General features: G+C 35.5%; 1 protein-coding gene across 35 annotated transcripts in view; it reads left to right on the top strand.

Moving 5' to 3' along the window:
- The window catches only part of PTPRD (protein tyrosine phosphatase receptor type D), a 956,723-nt gene that overhangs the window by 820,065 nt on the left and 124,348 nt on the right, over nt 1–12,310 (top strand). For all 35 annotated transcript variants that reach the window (XM_072404239.1, XM_072404241.1, XM_072404242.1 and 32 more), the window contains one exon: nt 217–358. In XM_072404239.1, coding sequence (XP_072260340.1) covers nt 217–358 — 142 coding nt within the window. The remainder of the gene's footprint in view (nt 1–216; nt 359–12,310) is intronic.

Genomic DNA, 12,310 nt, shown 5'->3' with positions numbered 1-12,310 from the left:
GAGAATCAGTGTGACCTCTGCTGGGGAAGTACTATTGCTTTAGTTATATGGGGGACAAAGGTACTAAACCAAAAGTAGAATAAGGTAAGTACATATACGTAGGGCAAAAAAGTTATGTAATGAAATAACAGTTTGTACTTTAACCATCATTCTGTATTTGTCACAGTGATGGGCAGTATCAACAACACCTGTGACAGCTTTGCTTTCCTTCCACAGGTAATAGAATTTGACGATGGATCTGGTTCCGTCCTAAGAATACAGCCTTTACGAACACCAAGAGATGAGGCAATATATGAATGTGTTGCATCCAACAGTGTTGGAGAAGTTAGTGTGACAACACGGCTCATAGTGTTACGGGGTAAGGAAATTATATCCGTCTGCATGTTTTATAATCTAAAAAATGTTATTTTCAGAAGTTTATGAATGAAAATATTTTGATACTGGTAGTTTTTGACCTATGAATTGTGTGGTCATCAAAACAATTGCCTTTTATGTTACTTCCTAAAGTAACTCTGTGTTAAAGAGCAACATATCTTTCAATATATTTCAAGCTCCCCATTTTGCAGAAAAAATCCCATCCTGTGCTCCCCCTAAAGCTTCCCTTACTATGTCTTCTGGTCATTTAAGGATTCAGCAGTGTCAGTGAAGTTAGCAGGTTAAACCAGTGAGAGTTGTGGGGGAACCAGAAGATCAACACTCTCAGAAGTGTTGGTTTTGCTAAAAAAAAAACCATCACATAATAAAAAAGAAAAATAATCCAGAAAAATCAAGCATCAGGGGGCTGCTTTTTGGTCTGCAATTTTTTTTAAGGTACATAATTTACAACTGCTTTGATAAGAGCTGTCCTTTGCTACACTAACAGGTCTTCTTATATCCTAATTCTTCTAGACCCAGCTTTAAAGCAGACCTTCTAGTGGGAGGCAACTTTATTGACCAATGGAGCATTCAGAGCAGTTGCTTCATACCACAGATAGCATGCCTTTTGACATTTTAATCCATTACCAACCTCAGGGTAGCCCAGATCTGTTTTTTTAACAATCCAGATAGAGCACCAGACATCAGTGAATACTGTTAGCACAGTTTTCTGTGTAGATGAATTAGTTTAAAAAACAAGGCTGTAGTAGCATAGCCTGCTGAAAGCATCTTTTAAATATGGATACTTTAGAGTACTAGGCTTTAAATCCAGTACTTTTTATGGCATTTTGGTCTAAGGACTCTAATTGGTACATTAAGGGGGGTTAATTGATGTTAACAGTCATCGATCAGTCAGTGGTATGGCTTTTAACAGTACGTGATGCCATGATGCTACAGTCATTTATATAATGTACTTGGCATCCAACCCTTTAATTTAGAGAGAGGCTCATCACAGTACCATTTTTACTGTGTGCCCATATAAATACACATGGTACAGAGTAAGACCCAGCCATACAAAAAAATTATATGTTCCTAAAAAATATAGGGATTAGATATAGCCATTTTTGTTCCATGAAATCCATTTTTTAAAACAACTTAAGCAAACGGTTGTGTTGCCAATTTGTAACCTTTTGACCAGAATTACCATGTTTATTACAGTCCCATTTTTATTAATGTTGCTTTTTTGAAGATGAACACAGTTATGCCCGCTGTGAAAATAGCAGTTTGCTGTTTATGCTATAGAGTGATCTCTGCTGGTGAGCCCGGCTTCAAACATAAAGAGCACAGCTGAGTGACAATAACACAAAGACTTTTCTTCTCTGTTATAAATGACTGCAATAAAGGGAAAAAAAGAATTCAAAAATAGAAAACCTACCAGGTTTGCAATGTTTTTCCTTGAAATAATTCATAAAGGACTTTTACTTTTTTAATAAAATGAAATAATTGAACACATTTCTACTGACTAAACGGACAAATGCTAAATGACACAATACTGCAGTGAGCTCCAACTGAAGACACTTTAGAAAAAAATAATATTGTGGCAGAGCTGGGCAAGCCGTAGTGTCCCAATTTCTGGGGAATGCTAAATCCTTGTGTTCCAAGCGGCTCATATGACTTTTGAGTGCGTACAGGGTTGCAGCAGCCTAAGTAATTGTATGTTTTCTACACCAACAAGAATGACAAAAATTAAAATTACATTGTGTTAGTTTTTTTTTCAACATCGTGTGTTCAGTATTTGAGTTTACACCTTTTGATTGAATACAGATTCCAGCTTGTTTGATTTTATCCTCATTTCATACTCATCTAGTGCATTTAACTGTTAGTTATGATAAGCTTTGCAGTATTGAACTAATAACTTTAAAAATCCATATGAATGATTTCAGTGTCTGTATTGGATTTAAACTCACTGAAGATGTCAGGTTTACACTAGGATGCTACATAATTCAATATGCTGAATTACCACTTATCTTGAAAACGCTTCACACAGATAGACAAACTCACACAAAGGTGTCAAGGAGAGTTTCTGTCACTGGAGTAACCACTTGTTTAATGCATTTGATACATTTAAAATTCTATACAAGTGGTACATGTGAACAGTATAGCCAAAGTTTGTACCATTTTTTTCCCTTCATTTTGGATAGGGTAGAGATTAAGATAAACTCCTGTCAAATTTGTAATTGTCATTTGTGTCACATTACCATTAATTCCTGCGATTGAAACACAACAGGAAGGGAGCAAAAATCTATCCAAGGTAATATAAACCCTTTTCTGTACTGCTGTTACAGGAACAAGTGTTCCCATTGGAGGATTACCACTCTACTTTTGTTTAGGAAAACCTAAAATTCTGATTTTCTCAAAAAATAAAAAAAATGTATTAAGCAAAGAACAAAGCCCCCTATGACATTCTTTAGAAAGAATATCATTTTTTTGCTGAAAAAATGACTTAGATAAACATGTTTGTGCAGCAAATATCTAAATCTATTAGACTCAAGTCTAACCATGGGGATCTGACTCATTTAAAGGTTGTGGTATATTGAAGGTCCTTGCATTCCTCCATTGTAGTCTCAGTGACTCACTTACTGATAGCTGAAAGATCATTGGTATCTATCAAACTGAACTGTGAGACACAAACTGCTCATTGCTCAAGGAACCCCTAGTTACCTCTGGGGTTCCATTGAACCCTGGGTGAGAATGTCTGCTCTATATGAAACTGTTGTCCCTTCTCTCCAATTACTTTTCAACTGTTTTTTTTTTCTGTGTGGAATGGAAATTTAACATAAATAAAATATGCTGAATCACATCTTATAGAGGACTTTGGTGTTGGATAATCATGTAGTTGGCACTTAATTCCAGAAGGACAGGTAAAAACATTATTCTTCTATTGCCCATACAGTGGTTCTTTCAGACCTTCCACTTGTTGGAGCAAGGTCATTGAATTTAGAAAAGCTGCTTGCTTACAGCAAAATTAAAGTGTCATAGTATAATTGAGCTACTTTTATAAATGTAGTAAAAAAAATGTTATACTATCAAACAGATCTCTTTACATAAAGTAATTTGCTCAGCTTTGTGTTTGGCAGGGCCTTTGGCAAAATGAAATGCTCGATAATTTAGAGCCATAAAATGGACATTTCCAGGAAGACTCTGCCAACATGCCTTAACCTCTGTAGTCCTACTGGGAAAAGATTAATTCAACCCTTTTGCCCATCAAATTATTGGCTTCTTAAGTAAAGTTGTTAATAGGTTTAAATTAGCTCATTGTGCAACTTATTAGTGCTTCAATTAAACACAAATAGTAAGCATGCTGTGTAATTGCTTGAAATCCATCCATCAAACTTGTATGCAGAATAATATTTCTAAAGCGTCCCCAATTTATGTGCTTGCACACTATGTCGCTTACGTTGTGTAATTAGCATAGCCTGCATCTACTTCAATTACCTTGTCCAGTGCTTTACCACTAACATGGGTTATAAGCAAGGCTTAACATTTTCATTGCCTCTCCTGTATTGCTAACCTAACACAAAGTGCTTCAAATAGGAAAAACAACTGACGTATTTTCTGGCTTCTGATACGTACTGTAGCACATAGATGTGTAGCAGATTTCTGCTTTATTTTATATACATCTGTTTTAAAGATGTCTGACATTTTATTGAAACGTGATTGCATTGTTCTGTTCTCAGTCATTAATTAGATTTTGCATCTAATAAAATCTTGTGAAAGTAAGGATTGTTGTATATTGCAGCTGGTTATAAGCAAGGCTCTCTCACAATTATTCTGTGGCTACTATTGGTAATGTATGATGTTAAAGTGCATTGTGTTTGATCTGTTTTCCCAGTACAGGTATTGGTGGCATAATGTCAAGTGTTACTACTTATGGTTGACTAAGACTACATAAATCACTTCATTTCATTCAGTGTGTGACAAACTCTTGTAGCTACAGAACAGTCAATATTTTCCTCAGTAAACTAATGGATTTACCTCTCCCTAGGTTAATCACATATATCAGTCTTATTGCACAGGTTCGTCTCATAATAAGGTGTTTAAATAAAAGTATACAAGGTGTGTTGTGAAGTCAGTATTGAAGCAAGGAGAGACTTTTCAGTGTATAATATTTATAATACATTAGGGCAAAGATCCTTGTAATAAATAACAACAACCAATTAAAATGGACTTTTTTATTTGGCTGACCTGGCTTCAGGGAACTTAAATCGAATTGGTTCTTATGGGTTAATGCACTTTGCAAATATACTTTTAATTTTTTTCAACCCTGAGAATGTACAAAGGCATTCTGAGATTCACAAATATGACATGACAGATTGGGGCAAATTTACTTACTTTCAGGGACAACACACACACCTCCACAGCTGAAGCCTGCGTGTTTTTTTCCTTTTTGTACAAGCCTTTTTCCAGTTTCTTCTGACTTAAGTGTCCAGTTCATCTTCACCCTTATTAAGAGAATGGCACTACAACATTTTTCTGTGCACCCTGGCCAATGGGATAATTCTCCATCAAATGGTGTGTCCATTATGCCCCTGGCTCAAAGGGAGTAGGTTTATTTGAATGTGGGAAACATTCAGGCTTGAAGGGGACCTGCGCTGGACCATGGTGTGGTGGGTGTGCAGTATTAAAAAGAAGATAAGCATTACAGAAAAAGCGGCATTTTTTATGGGGTTTCAGGATGGATAATTTTCTAATTTACAGGTACTACTTTGTTTCGAACACAAGTACAAATGGCTACTACATAATCTACATCAGAATGGGTATTTTTCTATCCACACTTTTTACTTTCAAATATGTGAGGACCAGAAATAAAGAAGAAAGTAAAATGTTTTAAATGAATCTATTTTAATGCATGTTTTACTGGCATCTGCCCATTATTTTGAGTAATGACTGTGGACATTTTTATTGTTCAGAAAATGAGTTATCCAAGAAGAAACAAGTAACAATAGTGAACAATTGTTACGTTGCTGTAATTTCCCCATTTGTGATAAGTTGGCTTTTCGCTGACTGGAAGGATAAAGGTTGCAAAGGCACAAATTGGCATGAAATCTTTTTCGATTGGATTCTTCAGCTAAAAGTGTGAATAATGTAAGCCAACAAATCTGATTGGCAGAGTTAATACAAATTTTGTTTTCAGATAAAGGAAAGAAAAGGTAAAAGGCTAACAGCTTATTTTGTGCATTTAGCAATAAATATGGATTTGTATGGCCTCAGCTGGCTGGGATTGCTGTGTAATTCATTTTTTTTCTTTATTCCTAAGGTTGCTTTCCCTCTGTGTATTTTTAGTGCAAACAAACACTTTTTAGTGAAATAGAGATATCTGCAAAGAAAGTAAAAATAATATTTAACGTGTTTTTTTTCTTTAGGGGTTTTTATTTTAGGTTAGTCCATTTCAAAGTGGTCCTGTGATTAAACTTCACCCTTCGTAAAATATTAGGGCATATGTTGGATAACAAGCAAATTCCTCATCCTTGTTATAAATAAACTTCTGCTGTTCTAAGCTCCTGGCCTAGGAAGTCTGGATCACATGGTGTCTGGCTACCAATTGTTAGGGATGGCAGGTTCTTTTGTTGTTTGCTAGATAAATCCTATCTAGTCTATTTTCAGTGAGAAAAGAGGATCAACACAGCGAGCAGAGCTTGTGTTTAAACTGAGTAAACTTGGTTGCCCCTACATTTACAGATAATTACAAACTCCATGAAGAAACAAGGTTAATTGGTTAATGCACTTTAATAGGATTGTTTACCTTAATCTGATTTATTTCACATATGCAGCTAAAAAGAAATGGAAAAGGTTGCAGTTCTCTTTAGTAATGCAGGGTTGTATTTGATCAATATTGGTAAATGGGGATGGCCTTTACAAATTACACGTCCAGAGCTTCATAGTTGAAAAATGTCCAATATCTAGATGTCATAAACTTATTTCATGGCATATTGTTTAGTTATTTAGGTGTCCTTTACATTTTAATATACAGTGACTGGAAGGGCAGAAAAGTAAGGTGCTTAAAGAGAGGTTAGGTGTACACAAAATGTAGTTATATACAAAACTTTATTTCTTTCTTCTGATAGCTTAGAATACATCTCAGGTTCCTCTGATGCGTGGTGCTCTTTTAGAGAGATTTCTCTTTTACTTCCTGTGCTTCCTCTTACTGTAGGCAGGAAGGGGGAGAAAAACAGTAAAAAAAAAATCTCCTCTTTGTATTCCTGTTAGAGGGTTTCCTTCCCCATTTAATGTACAGCGCTGCATATGGCGCTATATAAATCCTGTTTAATAGTAATAATAATATTTGACAATCTTTTTACCAAACAGGAATTGAAGAAATTGTTTCAATGAAGCCTGCAGCAAAACCTGACCTTTTAACTGTACACAACTCTATGCAATATAATAATATAAAAAGTTTTGTATACGTATACGTTAACACAACTATAACTGATGAATAGTAAGGGTCCTTTCGTATCTGTGATGTGAAACCACATCGTTGGCATCTCCTGGGCACACAGCAAAGTGCTGCTGTGCACTTGGGGGTGGCAAAGCACCCCACAGGCAACAAAATTTGCACAGACTGTGGCAAATTTTTAGACACGAGCCACGTGGCAATGTCGTTTTTGGAAACTGCACTGCTATCTGCCACAGCCAAGTGCAAAAAAATGGTTCCTCAGTCACTCCCGTGTTGGAGCCTGTAGCAGAATGCTACAGCTCACTGTGGGTCTGAAATGGCTCTAAGACCCAATTTTTGTTTGATGAGACTAAAATGGAGCTGTATGACAAAACTGCCAGTTACATGAACACAAAAAAAATGTGGAAATGCATATTAAAACTGGAAAAGATATAGATACAGGTTGTGTGGTCTAAAATATGTGTTTAGCAGGGTGGAGTACAGTACCTATTGAACCAAAAAATGCCTTTTCATGTGGAACAGTAATATGTGACTTAGGCTTTGTACACACGTAAGACTTTTGTTGTTGGAAAGGATGTTTCGTGGACGATCCACGAACAACGTCAGACCACCACTGTACACATGTCAGATTCTCATCTGATACTAGCCCTAAAGCGATAATCAGACTGACGTATGTATGTGGCCTTAGTTTTTTTGATCATACCTAGCTATAGAATAGGTATATACGGACAAACGTGAGTGTTGTCTTGTATTTTAATAATTGGGTCTGCCTGTCTACACAGAGAAAATCTGCCCTCCCCTTTTGAAACGTTTCTCAGTCTTTGAGCTCATCGTGGGAATGCAAATGTTTCACTCAAATAGCTGACTGACAAAAATAACAGTTGTTTCTCATAAACACCACCACAAAATGAAAACATACCCCTAAGGTTATTGTTATTGCTGCTTTAAAATTACAGACCTTAGGTTTACTTGTTAAAGCTTGATATTTGCATTTCCCTGTAATAAAAAGAATGTTTATTTGATGTATTTTAAATGGCTTTTTAACTCATTTTCATGAAATTTGGCAACAAGAACACAGGACCATAAAACAAAATGGGATCTGGATCAAGCTGTATTGCAAATGACACACTACAACATTTCCTCTACTTTATTACCCATCATTTTTTGATTTCCTTTCTTTTTTCATATTATTTTTCCCACACATCTTCGTCATACCTAGGTGCATAAAGAAACAAATAAATACTAACCTAGTAACCTTTACCTGTAGTCAAATACTTTAGATACAGTTTTAAACCCTATGGTTAGGATAAGATAAATAAAACACTTCAAGCTACAATTCTAAAACGGAGGATTCTGGGAAATGTCTTTTTACTATTTCACAGCTCCAATAATAATTGCAGAGTTTGATTAAAATTGCTGCCTTATATTTATAGTAATTGCAATGTTCAAATAAAAATGTCAGGCTGGTATATAGCAAATCTAATGTGTTGATAGGAATATAAATGCTTCATTATATCAAAATGAATGCAGAGGAAAATATTTTTGGAAGCCAAAGCTTTAGTATCTACTAAAGAACTTTGGATCTATCTTAAAACCATCTAAGTATGTACTCTTTATTCTGAAATACCACCTCAGGGATCTAATAAGTATGAAATATTACCCCAGAACTTTGATATAATGAAGCCAATTTACTAAAGAAGTGAATTTCCACTTAGCTTAGTGAATGAGGTGATGTTGTGTTGGCTTCAATCATCTTATTATTTCACGCCTAAATCCGGTTTCTTAAATGTTCCTAGGACAAGATTGGGCACATTTTGCTTTTCCTTATTCACTAAGATAAGTAAAAATTCACCCTAAAAAACTGAAAGCGGACCCTAAAAGTGAAAATGCTCTACTCTACAACTCAGGTTATGAGTGTCTGGTCTGCAAATTGGTGAATAATTCATACCCCTAACAGTAGAGAGAGGTGCAGAGTCCAAGGAGTGGCCAGTCATTTCCATATGCAAGGAGTAATAAACTGGCTTTGTGGTATCTCCAAGCTAAGTCCTTTGTGTTTGCCTTACTGATGAGGTGATAGTTTTTTAGAGCAATTACTGTCATTAGCTGCCATGCCATTAGGCTGAGAGAATCAAAAAAAGTATTGCATTGGAAATCTTTAGAATAAAGTTGATTATTTAATTATTTATTTTTGTATGACCTTTCATTTTTATTTGAATATATTTGGCTAGAGATCTGCTTAAGGAATTTTAAACAGACGGGCAAAAAGTTATCAGAAAAGGCTAAATTCAACTAGAATAACAGAGCAGACACAAATGAATCAACAGCAATCTTTTCTTTTTGTCAGCAACTGACTTAAAATTAGCTGCCTGTCAACGTAAGACCCTTTTGGACGCTGTGCCCCTGTGTAGTGCTGTATATAGTTAGTAGAGGACAAGGGAAATGCCCAGAATCCGTTCAGCTAGCCAGAGGGAAAAAAATGCCAAGAAATATTCATCCTCCTAGGAGATGAGCAGGAGAGATGTTTTTACTGGCATTTTAAACCAGCCAGCACTGATCATGGAAACACTTCAGAACACAATGAGGTCCCCAGATTATCTTCCTTGGTGCAGTGAGGATTTTCAGCTAAGGCCCCATTTAACCTTAGCAGCATTTTTAATGTGTATTCCATGCTGCTAAATTCAAAACAGGAAAATGGGAAATATTTGCTAATTAATGGATGTAATCAGCAAATCTTTTGCTTATTCATGTTGCAATTGATTTTATAATGTAAAAGAAACCTATTTCTCTACAATTAATAGAAGTCATAAATCATAAAAATCTGGCAGTGCTTATGTTTTTTTTTTAAATTCAGCCTGAATACAGGTTTATTTATGTTCCAAAAGTAAAAATCAAGGTATTTTTCTTTAGCAATTCTTACTCCTAATCGATGTGCCATACCATTTAAATTGTCCTGCAGCCATCTTTCTTAATATACCAGGCACTAATTTATTGATAAATTCCCTCTAGGATGTAGTGCAGCTGCCACATATAGAATAGTTCTCATTCTGTAGACTTGTGGTTACCACCATGAAGACTAATCTCCAGTATTTTAAGGGCCACGTCACACTGTTGCTGCTAGGAACTCCTCTCTTCTATAGCATCACTCCCGAGTCATTGCAGACGCTATCTTATTGACAAGGAAGCTGTGAGTTTAAAGTGTAGGCATGTTATCAGGAAATTCTCTACTAAACTATGTATTTTACCTAGTTCCCTAATAAATTAACAAATACACAAAAAGAAAAGAACAAGCCATTGCATTTAATGCATTTCTAAAGGCAACCGAATATCCTGGTCTTCGGAAATCAAGTGTATTGAGCTCCCAGTCAAGTTGTGCTGTACCAATATCAATGTGGTTCATTTGATTCTCTCCATGGCCCTCCTTGCTCATCATTTTTATTCTTAATTTACTACCAATGTGAAGAAGATCTTTACTAAAACACAAAATGTGGACAACATTTGGGATCGGTAACATGACCAGATTTAGGTTTTAAACAAAACAGTATAGATGAGGCATATGTTTGTAAAAAATCAGACGTGTCCTTCCTCAACACTGCATTTTGTATTCTAACACCAGTGATGCGGCAACCTCAATATTGTATGAGAATACTGTATTAAAATTCTCTGAATCCTTGTTAAGCAAGGCTAGAGCTTCAAGCTTTTTTTTTTTTTTTTCAATGTGATGTGCAGGGCTGGAGAATGAAGGATTAGGTTTGCAATTCCCTTTAAGAGTAATGGGAATTATGTAGCTAATCCCTCATACATAATCTTGAAAATGAACCTCTGAGTCTAAACCTAATGCATTGGGATTTAAATACAAAAATAAATAACTTGCTACTCTGTATATTGCATACATCCTCACGGCAGTTGTCTTAAATAGACTGAGCTGGAGAGTGTCAGCTAATCCCTGTGGTGCTGCTAGGTCTTGGTGCACATTGTACTAAAGGAAGTCTCTTTTACCTTGATAGGATAGGAAATAAAAAGCAGAACACAATTTGATACAGGTTTGTGCTGAACACCCACGACCTGACTCAACAGAACTGAAATCCTTATGAGACCCAGAAAAAGTAATGCAGCAGTATCTCCATGTTTTCTTTAATCCTCTTTAGAATTCATTAAAATATTATTCTATGTGTGGCAGCTAATATTGTTTGTAGACAGTTGTCAATTTATCTTCACAAATAAGTTGTGTAAAGGTGTGCGTTCTGATAAAACCCCAAAATATATCACGTCTGCAGAAACATTCGCGAAAAATCCGTGATTACAGATGCTTTTTTGAAAATCAACGAAACTAATTTCTATACAGTAATTAAAAATGTTAAACTAACCAAAAGAATGGTCAAGTGAAATTTTTCTTTGACTCAATCAAGGCAAATCCTCAGCAGTTCTTTTTATTTTATTTTCCAATTTTTATAGGTTGAATGAAGCTCTATTCAAACTATGTGTAGTGCCATGTGGTTTTACATAGTGTGCAATAATAATATTATTAATAAACAGTATTTATATAGCTCCAACATATTACGCAGCACTATACATTAAATTGCTAATGCAAGACACTGCCTAGAAATCAAGGTCTGACAGTCTCACTTAATTCAATGCAGTGCAACTGCCCAGTTCATTCTATTGAATCACAATTACATAGTGGACAGCTACAAAGGTGGATGTTGATTGCAGTGTAATCTGCAGCAATGCATATTTTTTAGTTATATTGTATGAAACCAAAGGCTGTGAAATTTGTATAGCATACTGTGTCTCTATTACTGAGACTTTCCCTCCCTTTCTGTGCAGGTAACACAACTAAATGTGAATACATGTCCACAGCCGGGTCACACAAATTTGAATTAAAGAGTTTTAACTCTTTAAAGTTTTGCTATTTTGCAGCCTTTATCTACTAGAAACAGAACAGTAAAGTAAGGGACATATCTGTGGTTGGGACAAGACCACCAGTAAAATCCTGACAAGACGTTTGAACCCTTCCATCCACATTGGATTGAGCAAGGGTTAGAACCCATATCAGTTTTTGTTGCTGTCTGAGACTTCTTTAGAAAGATTTCCCCCTCATTTCCTGTCATGCTGACAGCATATTACCTGTAAGAAAGTGAAGGTTTAAAATATATTATTTTCTCTGCCATTAATTTACACCTAAATAGCACCTATCATGTACACAAATTGTGCAGACCATTTTATAGACTTGATCATAGTGTGATCCACTAATAAGGACAGTAGGGTGAATTACATTCACAGATAAGCTAATAGTTGCATTTGAATTGCACTTTTTTTAAATTGATTAGCAATTATGTAATGTAAGGATATGCCTAATTGGATAAGAATTAAATTGACTCTTTAGTTACCCATACTGTGCAAAAGTGGGCCGTACCTCATGTTGCTAAAAAGGAACCATTTCTAAAGTCTTAGAAGGTTGACAAGATTTTTCCATGCAGATAACTAGTATGTACATTATGCTGA

The sequence above is a fragment of the Pyxicephalus adspersus genome, chromosome 3, assembly GCF_032062135.1.
Source record: "Pyxicephalus adspersus chromosome 3, UCB_Pads_2.0, whole genome shotgun sequence".
Lineage (NCBI taxonomy): Eukaryota > Metazoa > Chordata > Amphibia > Anura > Pyxicephalidae > Pyxicephalus > Pyxicephalus adspersus.
Note: the sequence above shows the minus strand (reverse complement) of the source record. Positions and strands in the feature narration are given on the sequence as shown.